Here is a 17,044-nt window from a genome sequence, read left to right on the forward strand (position 1 = left end):
CCGAGCATCACTTCCGGTCACTCGCTGCAGGCCGGCGGCACGTTCTGCTTCCGGCGGAAGTGGGGGTACGGTTCCAGTTCCGGGTGAGCGGCTCTGAGGAGCCGTTGTCAGCGGCTGCTGCTTGACTCCGGCCCGGCCTGCCCCGGCCCCGGCCCCAGCCCCGCCGCCACCATGTCGGTCCCCAGCGCCCTCATGAAGCAGCCGCCGATCCAGTCCACGGCGGGCGCCGTGCCCGTCCGCAACGAGAAGGGTGAGTGGGGGGGCCGCGGCCGGGGCCGGCCCAGCCGTGGCGGCAGGGGGACGCGGGCCCGGGCGGGGGGCCCCTGCTGACGCCCCGGGCGCCCGCAGGCGAGCTCTCCATGGAGAAGGTGAAGGTGAAGCGGTACGTGTCGGGGAAGCGGCCCGACTACGCGCCCATGGAGTCCTCGGAGGAGGAGGACGAGGAGTTCCAGTTCATCAAGAAGGCGAAGGAGCAGGAGGTGGAGCCCGAGGAGCAGGAAGAGGAGCTCGCCAACGACCCCCGGCTCCGGCGCCTCCAGAACCGCATCGCCGAAGATGTGGAGGAGCGGTGAGTGCTGGGGTCAGTGCCCCTGCCAACGCTTCCCTGCGGGTTTGCCTCCGAAGGGCGCTGAGGAGTCCCAACCCCGCGCTGCAGTGAGGAATTGCAGGAACACTGGGCAGAAGCTGGGAACATTTTCCAGGCAGCGCAGGAGAGTCTCTGACTCTTCTCATGTCCATGCTGCACCATGCCTTGGGCTCCGGCTCTGCTATGAGCAGCCTTTCCAACCCAGAGTCACCATTTCCCAGAGCACAGCCCAACGTCTGCGTGCGGTTGGGTGGGTGCAGGTGAAAACAGGCTCCGAAATAAAAATTAATGGAGCCTGCTGAGGCTCGGGGTAGTGAGAAGGGACAGTGTCACACGAAGTGTGCTCCAGGCAGGGAGTAATCGAGTGCTGTTTGCCTCCTCCCGTGAAGCTGCTGCTTTCGGTTCCAGTAACAGGGAGGCTTCCCACTGGGAGCTCCCTTCCTGCTCGGAGCACAGACAGGGAGGAGCTGCCGGTGCCCGGCTGCTCCAGCCTCCTGGGAAAGAATGCATGGGTTCTGCCCCCACTCAGCAGATCCAGCATTTACCACAGCCTCATTAATAACGGTTGATGAATAGTCTCTTTACATTTGAAGTGCTGTCGTTTAATTGGGGTCTGTTGCAGGCTGGCAAGACACCGTAAAATCGTGGAGCCTGAAGTGGTTGGAGAAAGCGATTCAGAGGTGGAGGGGGAAGCTTGGCGCCTGGAGCGGGAGGACACCAGCGAAGAAGAAGAGGAAGAGATCGATGATGAGGTGTGCTTGCAGAGCCCAATAATGGGCCTAGGGAAGCCCCTGAGCGGCACAGGCTGGAACTGCCTTTTGCACGGACGTGTGGGCTGTCTGGTGGAGCTGGACAAGTGTCACAGCTGGCCATGACTTAACTCATGTGTTACTGTCCTCTTGCATGGGATGGGACACTGGGAGAGGCCACCCTGCATCCAGAGGGGTGGGTGTATCGTCTCACAGCCAATGCTCCAGACAACGCACTTTTTGTACAGAAGAGTGAGAGGGAAGCGCTAGCAGGGCTGGTCATCTGACTCCTCTATGTTTGCTTCTGTTAGGAGATTGAGCGTCGGCGTGGGATGATGCGTCAGCGAGCACAGGAGAGGAAAACGGAGGAGATGGAAGTGATGGAGTTAGAAGATGAAGGTCGATCCGGAGAAGAGTCGGAGTCAGAGTCCGAGTACGAGGAGTACACAGACAGCGAGGATGAAATGGAGCCGCGTCTCAAACCTGTCTTCATCCGCAAGTGGGTGACGCAGCTGCATGGGTCAGCCCTGGGCGAGGACATGGGAGTCGGGAGCTGAGCAGGCACTGCTGCTGTGGTCTCCTCTTCCTCACCATGGGGCAGCAGTTTGCCTCCCTGGGGTGGGAGCGACGGTTGCAGCCTGGCAGGGCACAGCTGCGGAGCAAGGGGCAATCCCTGCACTGACAGCCCCTTGTCGGTCGCTGCGGGATCAGGCTGTGGGTTGAAGTCGCAGTGGGATCTGACCGGAGCCCTCAGGCAAGTGCTGTATGACGGTGAGGGGAAGCCGGCAGTGGGCTGTGCCCCACAGCCAGCGGCTTGGTCTCCCGTCACTCGTGTGCGCGCTTGCAGCTGTAGAGGAACAGCATGGTAGCCCCAGTGTGGGCGATGTCAGAAAGGGGAGAGCTCTGGGCCTTGGCCCATCCTCTGAGAGGGCGAATGCTGAAAGCGGCTGCGATGCAGGAGGAGGGGAGGTCTGTGAGGAGCCAAGCGGCTGCGCTGGCTCATGGAAGGGCTGAAGGCTGTTGTGGTCCCTGCCTGCAGGAAGGACCGGATCACAGTTCAGGAGCGAGAAGCAGAAGCCCTTAAGCAGAAGGAGCTGGAGCAGGAGGCCAAGAGGCTGGCAGAGGAGAGGCGCAAGTACACGCTCAAGGTGCCGAGGGGCGGGCTGGGGGTTGCGGGGGGGGGGGCAGTTGCTGCAGCAAGCTTAGCATGGTCCTTGCTGCAGATCGTAGAAGAGGAAGCGAAGAAGGAGCTGGAGGAGAACAAGCGCTCGCTGGCAGCACTGGATGCGCTTGATACAGATGATGAGAACGATGAGGAGGAGTACGAGGCCTGGAAAGTACGTGAGCTGAAGCGTATCAAACGGGACCGTGAAGAACGAGAAGCGTAAGTATCGTCTGCATAGACACAAGGTCCTGCAGGCGTGCGGGCAGTTGAGGCATCTCTTTTTCAGGCTTCCCTTTGGCAGCGCGGTCTTAGCTAAACTGAGCACCTAAAGACTCCCCTGCCTGCCCTCGGGGTGCCTTTGCTCCCCTATAGAGTCAGTAAATGTACGGGAGGGTGCTGTGGGGACACAGGGTCTCAGGGGTTTCTCTCCTGCCCAGCATGGAGAAGGAGAAGGCAGAAATTGAACGCATGCGGAACCTCACGGAGGAGGAGCGCCGTGCCGAGCTTCGGGCCAACGGCAAGGTCATCACCAACAAGGCGGTGAAGGGCAAATACAAGTTCCTGCAGAAGTACTACCACCGGGGCGCCTTCTTCATGGTGAGTGGTGCTGTGAGGGTCTGGGCATGGCTGCGCTGGCAGCCGGGGCTGGGCCTGCGCACCAGAGGGGCTGTGTGAGACCACAGGGCGACTCCTCCCTGTGAGGAGCTCCCCGCCACGGTGCCCTAGAGCTGTGGGTGCCCTGGGACAAGAGCCAGCCCTCGGAGGCAGCACGGGGCTGAAGTGACTGAGGTGATCTGAACTTGGCCAGATCTTGTGGCAGAGGGTGAGCAGTGACAGCAAGGCAGCGGCACAAGCGTGCTGGGGAGAGGGTGAGCGGGTGACACCAGCGTGCTGGGGAGAGGGTGAGCGGGTGACACCAGCGTGCTGGGGAGAGGGTGAGCGGGTGACACCAGCGTGCTGGGGAGAGGGTGAGCGGGTGACACCAGCGTGCTGGGGAGAGGGTGAGCGGTGATGCTCCGGTGGCCTGCCAGGAGCTGGCCTGCAGCTGCCCTCTGGAGCCCCAGTGGGATGGGCAAAGTTCTGCCTGGAGCCGGCCCGCGCTGCTGCACCAGAGCACATTAGGTTGAAGGTTCCCAGTTGAGACGGAGATGAAGCAGCAGAGCTGTCCACGTGCTGCTCTTTGGGCTATTGGACCCTGCCAGAACCGAGCCAGCTCCACATGGGCTACAGCCTGGGCTCTGGGGAAGTGGCCTGAGGGGACACGAGGGTGGCTGGCAGGTCAGGCCTGGGGGACCACGCTTGTGTTCCCCACCTTTGGCAGTAGGTTAAAAGGACTGCAAGCACCACAGCAGCCCCTGCCAGAGCAGTGATATGGGCTTCTGCTGGCTCTCCCCCACTTCCACCTGCTGCCGGCACTTGCTGGGAACTTGCAGGCTGAGCAGGCATGTCCTTCTCCTGCAGGATGAGGATGAGGAGGTGTACAAGAGGGACTTCAGCGCCCCGACTCTCGAGGACCACTTCAACAAGACCATCCTGCCCAAAGTCATGCAGGTGGGTGTGCTGGCTGGAGGGCCAGGTGCCACACAGAGGGGTCGCGGTTCCTCGGCAGGGGCAGGAGCTCATGCATTGGGCAGGGGGGAGCCCGGTGGGTCCCCACATCCTCCCTGACTGGCTGCTTACGAGCTCTTCTGCTCCCCAGGTCAAGAACTTTGGGCGCTCGGGGCGGACAAAGTACACGCACTTGGTGGACCAGGACACCACCTCCTTCGACTCTGCCTGGGGCCAGGAGAGTGCGCAGAACACCAAGTTCTTTAAGCAGAAAGCAGCGGGTGTACGGGATGTCTTTGAGAGACCCTCAGCCAAGAAGCGAAAAACCACTTAAGGGAGCGGGCAGGAGGGCACTTCTCTGCCAGCTGCTGGGAGCCTCGGCAGGAACAGAAGGGACACAGTGCTGTGCCAGGACTTATGTGGTGACAAGCCCTTCCACTGTGCCCCTGCGCCATGCCTGCCCTGTCAACGCAGGGTCCCGCTCCCCATGCTACGGAGACCTGGTGGGTTCCCTGCCTGGGTGCCGCAGAGGACGACAGCCGGCGGCTACACCGCCATCCCAGCAGCAGCCACCCCGAGAGCCCCGGCAGCGCCCAACAGGGCCGTGCAGGAGCGCAGCAATGCCCCTGGCTCCAGCACACCTGCTTTTGGAGGAGTTAACGGACTTCTATACCCATCTGGTCCACAGCATCTCCCTATCGCTTGTACTTTCCTCATTGTCAGTTTGGGCCCTTTTTTGGTGCGGAGCAGTGGTGAACCCGTCCCCTCACCCTGTTTCTGCAGGGCTTGGTCTTTCTACCTGTGCTGGGGGGGTGGGAGCAGGGGGGGTCGGTTTGATTAAAGCAGTTTTCTTACACATGCTGGCCCTGTTGTTTGTGGAATGCGGCCGTCTTGTTCTGTGCCTTCCTGCGAGACAGAAGGAGCTGGCACAGCTCAGGAGGGGCTGGCGCGGGCGCATGAGGGCCAGCCGTCACCACACCTGACTTGCTGCTGCTCTCTCGCCCTCGTGCCTGTGGCTGCAGCTCCCCCGGCATGAGCTGCACTCCCCGAGGACAGGAGAGGCAAGATTCCTGCTGTGGCTCCTGGGAAGCAGCACAGCCCCCCAGGCGACATTAAAGAAACTCCTGGCGTTTCCAGGGCCTGACTGCTTGTGCTAGTTGGGGTGGGGGGGTGTAGGCAGCGGCAGGTTCATGCTGGGTGCTGCCTCTTGCCCTGCCCACCCACCCTGGGCCACCTCGCCCAGGTACCCACACTTCACACCTCTGGTCACAGCTGGAAGCACTGAGGCAGGAAGGGCGGGCGCAGTGCTCCCCTGCCAGACCTCAGGTGCACCCACCAGTATGTGAGCAGGGACAATGGAGTGACGGGAGCCACTGTCCCTGGGAGAGCTGCTGCGGTCCACAACAAGGGTCTGTCCGGTGGCTGCCTGTGCCACCCCAGGGCAGGGATGAGGCTAAAAGCGAGAAGAGTGGCATGTCTCAGCTCTCAGGCAGGTCGCCTGTCCTGCTCCGGTCGCGGGGGTGCCCAGGCCCTGCCAGTCTTCCCACAGGCCGAGCCCCGCCACCAGCACCATGTGCCCTGTGGAACCCGCTGGGCAAGGGCAGGTGCCCGGTGCTGCGCGGACCACACTGACAGCCCACTCCCACCAGTGCCTTTATTGGGTAAGGTAACACACCGCATCTCCAGCCAGCCCGGCGTCCGGTGAGGGAGCGCTTGTCCGGCAGGCCCAGCACTCAGTTGGTGAGGGTGATGAGTGCCTCCACCACGTTCCCCATGTGCTCCCGCAGGCTACGCTCCGCAGCTGCCCGTGAGATCTCCATCTCGGTCATCTGCAGGGAAACAGCCGCAGCCCTGTACAGCGGCCGCAGAACGGTACCGCAGGCCGGGCTGGGAGGGGTGGGCAGCAGGGGCTGCCCAGCCGCGCACCCGCCCGGCCCCAGCGCTGCAGGCAGGTGGGCACCAGCCTCGTCTCTGGGTGCAGTTTCGGTGACCAGATGCTGGCTGCACCCAAGGTTTGGGACGCGCCACCGCCCGCCCCTACTCACAATCAGCTCCAGGTCCTCCTTCTTGATGGTCACTTTTGCCAGTTCCTTCTCCCTGCGGCAGGAAACAGACAAACCTCCGGTGACCGACAGGCCCCCCCTCCGGTCACCACCCCGGCGCGCTGTTTCGGCTACACGGCGGGGTGGGAGCAACCCCTCTCGGCAGCGCGGGGTGTGCTCTGGGAGGAGGCCGGGCACCCGCCCTGGCTCCCGGGGACGGGGGGGACGGCAGGCAGGGACGCTGCGGGCCGGGGCCCGGGGCCCGGGCCGTGTTCCGAGGGGCGGGCCGGGCACGGACCGGGCCGCTCCCCAGAGCCCCGAGCGAGCGCGGGCAGTTACCTCTCCTGCTTTGCCTTCTGCTCCCGGGACCTCCGGTCTCCGATCACCGACATGGCCTGCCAGGACGAGCACAGTCACGGCGCTGCGCAGCGCCCCGCGGGTCAGGGCCGCGCCCCGGCGGGACGGGCAGCGGGACGGGCACCTCGGCGGCCGTGCAGGCGCCGTGCTCAGGGCCCGGCTCGGCCCCCCCGCAGGCAGCGCCCGGCCCCCCCGCCCCGGCCCGGTCCCGGCCCCGGCCCCGGTCCCGGTCCCGGTCCCGGCCCGCCCGCCGCACCGTCTCCAGGTTGGAGCTCTGGATCTCCTTCTCCTCCGCGTAATCCGTGACGCGCTCCAAGTCCGCCGCGCCGCTGTCGTGCTTCCGCGGCTTCTCGGCCGCGCGGCCGCCCGCCCCATCGCCGCCGCCGCCGGAGCCGTTGGGCTCCGTCTCCAGCTCCAGCTCCACGTCCCCCTCCGCCGCCATCCCGCCGCCGCCGCCACGCCCCTCTTCCGGTCACGTGCCGCCGCCGGAACCAGCGAGCGGCGCGCGCTGGCGGGCCAGAGCGCCGGCCCCGTCCCGCCGCCGGCGGGCGCTGCGGAGCCCGGCGGGCCGAGCGGCGGGGTGGGTCCTCCGCCGGCGCTGCCCCCGGCTCTCGGGGCTCCGGGGGGGCTCGGTGCCGGCGGCTCCCGGGCGCTGCCCGCCGCCCCCGGGCTGCCCGCCGGCCGAGCAGGCGCTAAGCCGAGTAAGAGGGTTAGGGATCCCGATTTGGCGCCCGCTGCCACCACGCGCGGTGGAAGGACCGGCCCGGCCCGGCCCCGCGCCGCCACCCGCCGCAGCGGTGGCCGAACTGGCTTCCCCAGGCGCTGCCTGGAGCCGGCCGTGCCCACTGCCCCCGGTGTGCCCCGGCGGCGGCCGTACCGGGGAGAGCGGGCTCTGCCGCCGCCGCCTCCCTCCCACACCGCCGGTCTCCCGCCACGTCCTGACGGGGACACCGCAGCTGCACCCCACGCTGTGTGGGGACCGGGTGGCTCGGGGTGCTGTGGGGCAGGGAGTCCTTCCCACACAGACCACCCGTGCTGCTCTGAGCGGCTGCCTCGGCTGCTGGGGCCAACTCCGCTTCCAGCGCTCCAGGTTGGCACCCGGGCCGGTGCCGGCCCCACAGCACCTCCTGCTCTGCCCCATGGCGCCTGGGGCCGCATCTGGTCTACCCATGCTGGCCTGGCAACTCTGCCAGGGAGTCAAACAGAAACCCGCCCTGAGAGCGGCCTCCTGTACTGGACTTGGACCCGTGTCTGTCAGTCCCGTGCCAGCTCCTTCTTCTGCACCCACTGCACCACATTCCGCATCCACTTCTGTGGCAGCCTCCAGGGCCCTTTCACCACTGTGCTACCGGCCTCCCGCCACTCCTAGTGCAGGGACGTGTGCGTGGGGACAAGCCAGCCCAAGATGTCCTGCGGGATCCCAGGGGGCTGTGGTGGGCTGACACTGGCCAGCAGCTGAGCACCCACACAGCCTCTCGCTCCCCCCCGCAGCGGGACGGGGAGAGAATAGGAAGAGCAAAAGCAAAAAAACTCATGAGTCAAGGTAAAGACACTTTAACCTGTGAAGGAGAGAGGGAAAATAAAACAAGCCTCAGCACTGTAAAGGCAGTCGCTCATCGCCTCCCACCAGCAGCTGGGTGCCCAGCCAGTCTCCAAGCAACAGCCACGCTGGGAGCCAAAACCCTTCCTCTCTCTGCCTCTAGCCTCCCTGCTGAGGATGACGCTGTGTCATGTCCGGTTGGCCGCTGGGGTCAGCTGTCCTGGCTCGGTCCCCTCCCAGCCTCCTCGCTGCGGGGGAGATTGGGAAGAAGGGAGAGCCTTGACGCTGGGTGTGCCCTGCGCAGCTGCAGCCCAAACACCCACACCTTGTCAAGGCTGTTCCAGCACAAAGCCAGAACAGCTGTGGAGGAGCTGAAGGGGGGTGATGCCAGCCCAGCCAGACCCGGCACAGGGCCCCTGGGGCAGCAGCAGGCCCCCCTGCGTCCCTCCAGCTTGTCCCCCAGCTCCTGCCTGCTCTAGGGAGATCCTGTTCCCCACCTGGATATGCTTCTTGCTGTCCTTCTGCCTGCGCAGCCCCTGCCCCCCAGGGGCACCCTTTGTGCCTGCGGGTGCCTTTGCGCCCCTCCAGCCCTTTGGCACACCCACGCCCCCCCAGCTACACCGCACAGCACCACGGCACCGCTCTGGGACCAGCCATCGCCACGCAGGCGACAGCACCTACGGACCCTACGTGTCCCCCCTCCCCACCGTCTGCACCCAAGCAGGCTACCAGGGCCTCATCCTGCCCAGTGAGGGGCCAGGGTCCCAGGCAGGGGTGCCCATGGCCAGGGGTCGCTGCTGGGCCCTGGGCAGGCTCCCTGCTGAGCACCCCGATGGTGGCTGCTGGGAGGCGGCAGCGAGCAGATGGCAGGGCGGGCCGAGCCGACAATCCCCCTAATCCCATCAGGGCAGTGGGGGCCAAGCGGAACCAAGCCGGGCCATGGCGGGTACACGGGCGCACGGCCGCCTCCTGCACTCGCTGCTCTGCCAGGTGGGACTGAGGGGCCCGTCGGGGCTGGGGGGGTGGCTGGACTGGGGCAGAGATGCCAGGCCAGGCTCAGGGGCAGCTCTGGCCCGGTGGGGTCCCTGCTGACCGTGCTCCTCCCAGCTGTGCTGCGGTTGTGGCTGCAGCTCCTGCCACGGGCTCCGCGTGTCCACGGGCACCCGGATCCTCTACACGCTGCTGCATGTCCTGGCCTCTGCCGTGTGCTGCCTCATGCTGTCCCGCACCGTGGCCCAGGCTGTCAGGGAGAAGGTGACAGTGGGAGCTGCAACACCCAGGGTGCTGGGAGTTCAGGGGTGCCAGGGATTCTGGGGGTGCTGGGGGTCCCAGGGGTATCATGAGTGCTGGGGGTGCCAGAGGTCCCAGGGGCACTGGGGGTGCAGGGTATGCCGGGCTGGCAGACATCCCAGGGGCACTTTAGGGGTCCCAGAATTGCCAGGGGAGCCAGCAGTACTGGGATACTGGGAGTAACAGGGCTGTTGTGAGTGCCAAGGTTGCTGGAAGCACCAAGGGGGAAGGGGTGCCAGGGGTAACCGAAGATGCAGGACTTGCCCAGTGCGCTGGAGGTGCCAAGGGTGCTGGGGCTCCCAGGGGTACTGGGGGTAGAGAAGGTATTGGGAGTGCTGGGGGTGTCAGGCGTACAGGGGTGCTGTGGGTGCCAAGGGGTGCTAGGCACACCAGCAGCCCTGTCTTGCTGCTCGCCGTGCCTGCAGGTGCCCTTCTTGGCAGTGCTGTGCGAACACCTGCCTGGGGGCACGGACTGCGAGCGGCTGGTGGGCTCCTCGGCCGTGTACCGGGTCTGCTTCGGCACCTCCTGCTTCCACCTGGCGCAGGCTGCCCTGCTCCTCAACGTGCGCTCCAGTGCCGGCTGCCGCGCTCAAATCCACAACGGGTACAGGGATGGGGCGTGGGGCTGGGCCGGGCTCCCGGGGGCTGGGGGCTGCCGGGGGGCCCCGTCTCCCAGACACTCGCTGTCCCGCAGGTTCTGGCTCCTGAAGCTGCTGGTACTGGTGGGGCTCTGTGCTGCCAGCTTCTTCATCCCCGAGGATGGCTTCATCCGAGGTGTGTCCCCCTACCCCACCCGAGCTGGCACCCCGGGCCCCCTCCCGCGGCCCCTGCGCTCCCCCTGGGCTAACCCAACCTCTGCCCTCTCCCTTCAGCCTGGCACTATACGGGCGTTTGCGGGGGCTTCGCCTTCATCCTCATCCAGCTGGTGCTGATCACCGCCTTCGCGCACACCTGGAACAAAAATTGGTGAGTGCTGGGACGCCGGGTGGGTGCCTGCGGGCTGCCAGCTCTCACCCACTCTCCCGGCAGGCTGACGGGCGCCACGCAGGACAAGCGCTGGTACCTGGCCATTCTGCTGGCCACAGCCACCTTCTACACCCTCGCCTCCGCCGCCTTCTCCTTCCTCTACAAGTACTACACCCACCCGGCCGCCTGCCACCTCAACAAGGCACTGCTCACCGTCAACGGCAGCCTCTGTGGCATCATGTCCTTCATCTCCATCACGCCCTGTGTGCGGCTCAGTGAGTATCACACTGCACGGCATGGCACGGCAGGGGCTGCCCATTGCAGGGCCAGCTGCGTCCTGGGGCTGGGGGTGGCAGCTGTGGGCTCCCAGCTCAGGGCCAGCACTCAGGCACCTGGGGAGGACCCACCTCCCCAAGGCTCGCGCTGGCCCCTCCTGTGCCTCAGCGGAGGGCGCTGGGCAGGGGAGTGGCAGGAGGGAGCTGCCCGGGGCCCATGCGGAGCCCATCCGCCAGCTCGTGGCACTCCAGGGGCTCCGGTGACGCCTCTGACCCCATCCTTGCAGAGCAGCCGCGGTCAGGGCTGCTGCAGTCCTCAATCATCAGCTGCTATGTGATGTATCTCACCTTCTCCGCGCTGTCCAGCCGTCCCCCGGAGAGAGGTGGGTGCTCCTGCCTGCCGCCAGCAGCCCCACTCGCTGGGGCGTGCATCTCTCTCACCTCCGCCTCCCCACAGTGCTCTACAAGGGGCAGAACCTCACCGTCTGCTTCCCAGGCGTCCGGCAGGATGATCTGCAGACTGAGGACACCACCGTTGCTGTCCTGGGGGCCGCCATCATGTACGCCTGCGTGCTCTTCGCATGGTGCGTGTGCCCGCAGCGCAGAGCGGGCAGGGCACCCACAGCAGCATCCCTCCCAGGCATGGCCAGCCTGACAGGCACCGCAGGGGGACCCCGTCCCCAGCCTGTGGCACGGCCAGCAGAGCTGGGGGATGTCCCAATGGATGGCAGGGCCAGAGCAGGCTGGGCACCTGCAGATGGGCAGGGGCAGTGCAGTGACCCCAGGCACGGCAGGGCAGGTCTCCTGCGGCTGTGTCAGATCCATGGGGTGGGCTGGGGGCCTGGCAGAGGGGAGTGGGTGCCCATGTTATGCTTTCTGCCTCTTTCCCGGGCACAGTAATGAAGCCTCCTACCTCGCCGAGGTCTTTGGGCCCCTCTGGATGGTCAAAGTCTACAGCTTTGAGTTTAAAGTGAGTACAGATGCTGCCCCCCCCAGCTGTGCTCCATGTCCTCCTGCCACGGGCACCCCAGACCCGACGCCTCAAGCCCTCCTGAGCCCCCATCCCAGCCCCAGGCCTGGGGCAAAGGCAGGTTCTTCCAGCCAAGCACAGAGGGCTTCCCACGGCACACCCCGCCTGCATCAGCTCCTCAGAGGCAGGCAGCCCCAGCGCTGGGCAGGGCCGGATCCTGCAGCAGGACGCAGCCCAGCAGTGGTGGCCCTGCCCCAGCAGCAGTTGCCAGTGCACTGTTCTCTCTGCAGAAACCCTCCTGTTGCTTCTGCTGCCCCGAGAAGATGGAGGAGGAGCTGAGAGGTGGGTGCGGGCTGGGTGCAGTAACACACACCCTTGGGCACCTGTGTCCCAGCCCCAGGGGTGCTGGTGAGGAGGGCATGCAGGAGCTGCCGTGCCCCTGTGCTCTCCCAGGTGCTGAGCAGACGTGTGAGCAAGCGGAGGAGACTGCTGGGGGACAGTGCATCGTCCAGGATGAGCGAGACCGGGTGGTCTACAGCTACTCAGCCTTCCACTTTGTCTTCTTCCTCGCCTCGCTCTACGTGATGATGACGCTCACCAACTGGTTCAGGTAGGGCCCTGCGCTGCTGCCCAGCCCTCCTTGCTCTCGCTCCCCTTCCCTCTTGCTAGTGCAGCCGCCCAGCTGGGACTGCAGCCCTGCCAGCGTCATCACCCTGCCAGCTCCAACCCGCTCCCCGCACGGGCTCGGGCTGCAGTGTCGCACTCCTCACTGACCCTCTGCTCTGGGCCATGCTGGCGTCACCAAGCTGGCACCTGCTGGGGAAGCACACAGCTCTGCACCTGCAGACCCACACCGCTTCAACCAACAGACCCTGCCAACGGCAGCTGGCAGCCATGCGCTGCAGCGAGACGGGCTGGGGTCTGTGGGGCCAGGGAGCTCCATGGCCAGTGGGACGTGCCCAGGGACACGCGGCTGCTGGGACATGGCATAATTTGGCGGCTGCAGCTGGTGCTGGGATCCCCCGTGTTGGCATCCCTTGGGTGCCCAACGCCTGTCCTCTCCCGCCAGCTACGAGAATGCGGTGCTGGAGACCACCTTCACGCACGGCAGCTGGTCGACCTTCTGGGTGAAGGTGTCCTCGTGCTGGGCCTGTGTCCTGCTCTACCTGTGGCTGCTGCTGAGCCCCCTCTGCCTCCAAGGCTCCCCCCAGCACCGGCGCAGCAGCCCGGCCCTGCGCATCCTGCGGCGACGACGCGCCTCGCAGCGCATCAGTGTCTCCACGTAGTCCCTGCTGGGATGAACTGTGCCCGGCCCCATGCGTGGCAGCAGCCAGGGCTGGTCCCTGCCATGCCCTGTGCCTGTGCCCTGGTCCCTGGCCCCGCTGGCATCCCCTGACCCCTTGTCCCAGGAGACGGCGGCATCTGAGAGACTGAGGGGGACCCAGGAGGTGGGCGGTCCCAGGGACACCAGTCCTGCGCTGGACCGGGACCACCTGAAGGGCCAGCCAGAGCGAGCCCAGTTAGCGGGCTCTCAGCCCTGGCTGCTGCTGGGCTCTCTCTGGGCAGGGAGGCAGCTCCTGCCGCCCACCGGCTGCCAGCCCACCTGCCCTGGCCCGGGGCCTGCCGGGGGAGCGGGGCCCTGCCCCAGCTGCCTCCGCGTCTCAGCTCACCCGCCAGTGGTGTGCTTATTGTAAATAGCTCCTTGAATACATTTTTATATAAAACTCTGAGCTGAGCCTGCATCATCCACCCCCACGCAGGCAGCAGCCATGGCGCTGGGCATAGAAGTGCCCGCAGCACCCCAGCGCCGGCCCCGTCCATGCAGCAGTCATGGCCAAGGGCACCTTGGGGGCAGCTCTGCTGGAGAGGGGGGACAAGTGGAGGGGGGGGAAAGCAGAGCAGGGAGCGCTGGCCTGGGGTCCAGGGCTCCAGGAAGGCGTTCAGCCCATGGCTGGTGCCCCCAGCACGCTCCCAGCTGAGCCCCTGGAGGAGCCTGACCCCCCAGGACACAGGCATGGTTCCTGCACAACATGGTGCTGGGTGCACCGGCCCAAAAGTTGCCCACGAGCCGTAAGGGCACTGAGCCCCAGGCAGCAGGGACTGTCCCAAGCTGCTTGGCCAAGGACTTGCGCCAGGACGCTGGAGACAATGTTAGGCCATGGGGTCCCATGGGCACCATGCCCAGCCCTAGCTCCAGCTGCTCCCGTTCCATCCTGTCCCACCACAGCAGCTGCCCTTCTCCCTGGGAACCGTGGTCATGGCACTCCCAGACCTCCTTCCACCCTCTACAGCTGAGAAAAGCGCCAGGGAGGACAGACAGACAGGTGGACAGATGGATGGAGCCCCTGGTGCCTACCAGTGCCTCAGTGGGTCTGGCGGGAGCCGGGGGTGCCGGGTGCAGGTACCAGCGCGAGCCGGGGCATGGCGGGGGCCCAACCTGGCTGCCCAGGAGGGTGCGGTACCAGCGCTGCTGCAGGATGGCGGGCCAGCCCCGGGCCCCCGCCCCGCCCATAGAGCAAACACAGCCGGGCGGCTCCACGGGGCCCACCAGCACCGCGGGGCCACCGCACCGGCTGCGCCAGACGGGCCTCGCGTGGCGACAGTGGTGGCTGGTGCCAGACTGGGACCGACACCTGCAGCCGGGACCCAGCGCCCACCAGCCCGCCACAGCCGGCAGGATAAGGCCCCACAGCAGGTGAGGGCAGCACCAGGGGGTTTGCGGCGCTGGGGTCTGGCCCGGTCCCGGTCCGGCAGCGCAGCCACTGCGGGGTCCCCGCCTGGAGTGGGCAGGGGTGCCCTGCGGGCTGTGGCTTGCAAATCTCCCTTCCCAGGGGATGGAGGGACCCACGCGGGCCTCAGAGACCGGTGTCAGGCGGCTGCGGCGCCAGCTCGGGGACATTGCCCAGGTAGGGCTGGGAGGGGGCCAGGCAGGGGTCCCGGCTGCCCCGGGCACCCAAGGGCTCCCCGGTGCACTGGGGTGTGCCCCAGCAGGGACCCGTCTCGCCCTGGCAGGAGAACGATCAGCTGCGTTGCACCCTGCACGAGGCCAAGCACAGCGTCTCCCAGCTGCAGGCAGAGCTGGAGTGGCTGCAGGGGGACTTCTCTGCTTCCCAGCAGCGCAAGAGGTGGCGTTTTGGGGGTAGGGGATGGCAGGGCTGTCCCCAGCTCTGCAGGAGACCCTGCTTGCACGTGGCCCAGCGCCAGCCCCGTGTGCTGCTCCAGCAGCCAAGCAGGCGGCAGTGCCGGCAGGTGCCACGCTGAGCCCCGCTGCAGGTGGGGGGGGCTCTGCCAGAGCCTGTGCGCTCCTGCCTGCCCTGCTGCTGCAGGGAGGGCCAGGTGCCCCTCAGGGAAACGCTGCTCTGCTCGGCCCAGCCGTGAGCATGGGCAACTGGGAAGCCTGCCCAGAGCTGCTGGCACATCCCTCTAGGCCTGTTGTTGGCAAGCCCTGGGACGCTGGGTGTCCTTGGGGCTCCCCGGCTGTCCCACCACCTCCGCAGGCACCTCTACCTCCCCAGGCGCAGGGTGCCTGCTGGGTTGGGGCCGGAAGGCCCCATGCAGCCCCTGTGCCAGCTGAGGGGGCAGGTGCCTGCGGGGGCTCTGCCATGGGGACGCTCGGTCCCTGCAAGGAGCAGCTGGCCCTGCGGGAGGTGGCGGAGGAGAACCCGGTGTTTGTGAGCTCTGCAGTGCATCCGAGCCTGGCCAGGCAAAGGAGCAGCCACAGGGGCAGCCAGGGACGTGCTGCTGCCTGGGGGGTGCCCTTGCTCTGGGTACAGCCCTCCCCTGGGTCGGCCCCTGCTGCCCCCGGGCCTCAGCCCCCTCCCTCCCACCAGGACAAGGAACAGGAGCCTCTGTGAGAGCAACAGCAGCCTGCGCTCAGCCCTGCTGCTCGGCTTGCACCGGGACCCGCAAGCGGTGAGCCTGGCAGCCGCTGCAGAGCACGGGGCTGGCACCTGCACGGGAGGGGAGGGGAGGGCCAGGATGGGCACCCACCCAGGCAGCAGGCGAGGGCAGGGACGCTGGGTGCTGGCCACCCCCACGGGGCACAGCTCAGCTGCCCTTGCCCTGCCAGCACCCCCGGCTCAGGGGGACACAGCACACGGGCTGCTGCCACCACTTTGGGACCACATGAGCCCTGGGAGGCCACAGAGCCTCCCCTCCCCGGGTACCCCCCCACAGGGTGCCTCTGCGCTAAACGCCTTCTCCCCCTCAGCCATCCCCCCCCACGCAGCCATGCAGCCCCCTCGCCACCCACAGCAGGTGAGTGATGGAGGGCAGAGGGGCAGTGTTGGCTGTGGACCCCCCCTCCCTGAGCACTGCCCTCTGGCACAGGAGCAGCGGGGACGACTCCCCGCACTGCCCACTCCCCGCCACAGCTTCCTGGGCGGACGGAGACCTCGGCCACAGCCGTGCCAGCCTCGGGCAGCAATGGAGCTCAGCCTCCAGCACAGACACAGCCTCCTCCCTCAGCAGCGTGGGCAGCCACAGCTCAGAGGACAGTGCCCTCCCCAGCCGGGGCACCGAGGTGAGGGCTCTGCCCCCAGCCACCCTGGGATGGGGAGAGGGACGCAGGTCTGCTCACCTGCAGCTCCCAGGGTTCAGGCCCCTCACCGTGGCATCTGTCACCCAGCAGGTCCCCAGCCCCCCAGCAGGCGATGCAGAGGGACCTCGCTGCTCCGCCAGGCGCTTCGGCAAGAGGAAGCTTTCCGCCTTCGTGCCGGAGGTAACTGGCAACTCCCCATCCGGCGTGAAGGGCCAGGCTTGGGGGGGGGGGGAGCCAGGGCACACCGACACCCCATGCCGGGCCCCCACCGCCGCTTGTCTCACCAGGGGTGCAAGAGGAGAGAGGAACCCATGCCCCCCTGCCCCATGTACCGGCTGGTGCTGGCAGGGGACAGAGGCACAGGGAAGTCCAGCTTCCTGCTGCGCCTCTGCACAAATGAGTTCAGAGGAGATATCTCCAGCACCCTCGGTACCTCCCCCCCAAGCACCCCGGGGTACACAGGCCAGGGCAGAGGCCCAGAAGCGGTGCCTGACTGTCCCTCCCAGCAGGGGTGGACTTCCAGATAAAGCCGCTGCTGGTGGACGGGGAGCAAACCACCTTACAGATCTGGGACACAGCTGGGCAGGAGAGGTGAGAGTGCAGGGGCTGGAGCTCCTGCTGCCGTGCCAGGCCAGCCAGGGGCAGGTCCTGCTCTGGCAGCAGCCCCGTGGGTTGGCAGGCAGTCAACGCTCCAGCAGTGGGGCAGCAAGCCTGGCCCAACCCCACAGCAGTGACACCCCCGGCCCCAGGTACCGGAGCATCACCCAGTCCTACTTCCACAAAGCCCACGGCGTGCTGCTCCTCTACGACATCAGCTCCCCGAGCAGCTTCCTCAGTGTCCGCCAGTGGATTGAGGACATCAAGGTAGGGGAAGGGTCCGACAGGTGCCCAGCCCCCACAAAGAGGGGCAGGAGCCTTGGGGCTTCCTCGGGGACAGCTGGGCTGTGCTGTGCCGTGCCCCAAACAGTCCTGGGGGAGCAGGAACAAGACAGGAGTGAGCTGGGCTGCTTGCTAAG

At 66.8% G+C, this 17,044-nt stretch overlaps 3 protein-coding genes across 3 annotated transcripts; 2 read left to right on the top strand and 1 right to left on the bottom strand.

The window, feature by feature from the left end:
- The first annotated feature begins 171 nt into the window (after window positions 1–171).
- On the top strand, window positions 172–4,851 carry MFAP1 (microfibril associated protein 1). The gene is made up of 9 exons (XM_059823972.1): window positions 172–250; window positions 349–568; window positions 1,209–1,338; window positions 1,647–1,834; window positions 2,375–2,483; window positions 2,559–2,719; window positions 2,938–3,097; window positions 3,962–4,051; window positions 4,200–4,851. The coding sequence occupies exons 1-9, from the start codon at window positions 172–174 to the stop codon at window positions 4,380–4,382; spliced, it is 1,320 nt and encodes a 439-aa protein (XP_059679955.1). The 3' UTR covers window positions 4,383–4,851.
- An 837-nt stretch (window positions 4,852–5,688) lies between these two features.
- Window positions 5,689–6,889, bottom strand: HYPK (huntingtin interacting protein K). The gene is made up of 4 exons (XM_059824158.1): window positions 6,704–6,889; window positions 6,430–6,485; window positions 6,094–6,145; window positions 5,689–5,877 (listed from the first exon to the last, which is right to left on the bottom strand). Exons 1-4 carry the CDS (start codon window positions 6,887–6,889, stop codon window positions 5,782–5,784), a joined length of 390 nt encoding a protein of 129 aa, XP_059680141.1. The 3' UTR covers window positions 5,689–5,781.
- Window positions 6,890–8,926: 2,037 nt separating this feature from the next.
- SERINC4 (serine incorporator 4) lies at window positions 8,927–12,774 on the top strand. Its single transcript, XM_059824115.1, has 11 exons — window positions 8,927–8,977; window positions 9,095–9,241; window positions 9,703–9,881; window positions 9,972–10,051; window positions 10,150–10,243; window positions 10,307–10,518; window positions 10,806–10,901; window positions 10,976–11,102; window positions 11,416–11,488; window positions 11,779–12,098; window positions 12,558–12,774. Exons 1-11 carry the CDS (start codon window positions 8,927–8,929, stop codon window positions 12,772–12,774), a joined length of 1,596 nt encoding a protein of 531 aa, XP_059680098.1.
- The last annotated feature ends 4,270 nt before the right edge of the window (window positions 12,775–17,044 follow it).

Source organism: Gavia stellata, chromosome 13 (assembly GCF_030936135.1).
Source record: "Gavia stellata isolate bGavSte3 chromosome 13, bGavSte3.hap2, whole genome shotgun sequence".
NCBI classification, from domain to species: Eukaryota; Metazoa; Chordata; class Aves; order Gaviiformes; family Gaviidae; genus Gavia; species Gavia stellata.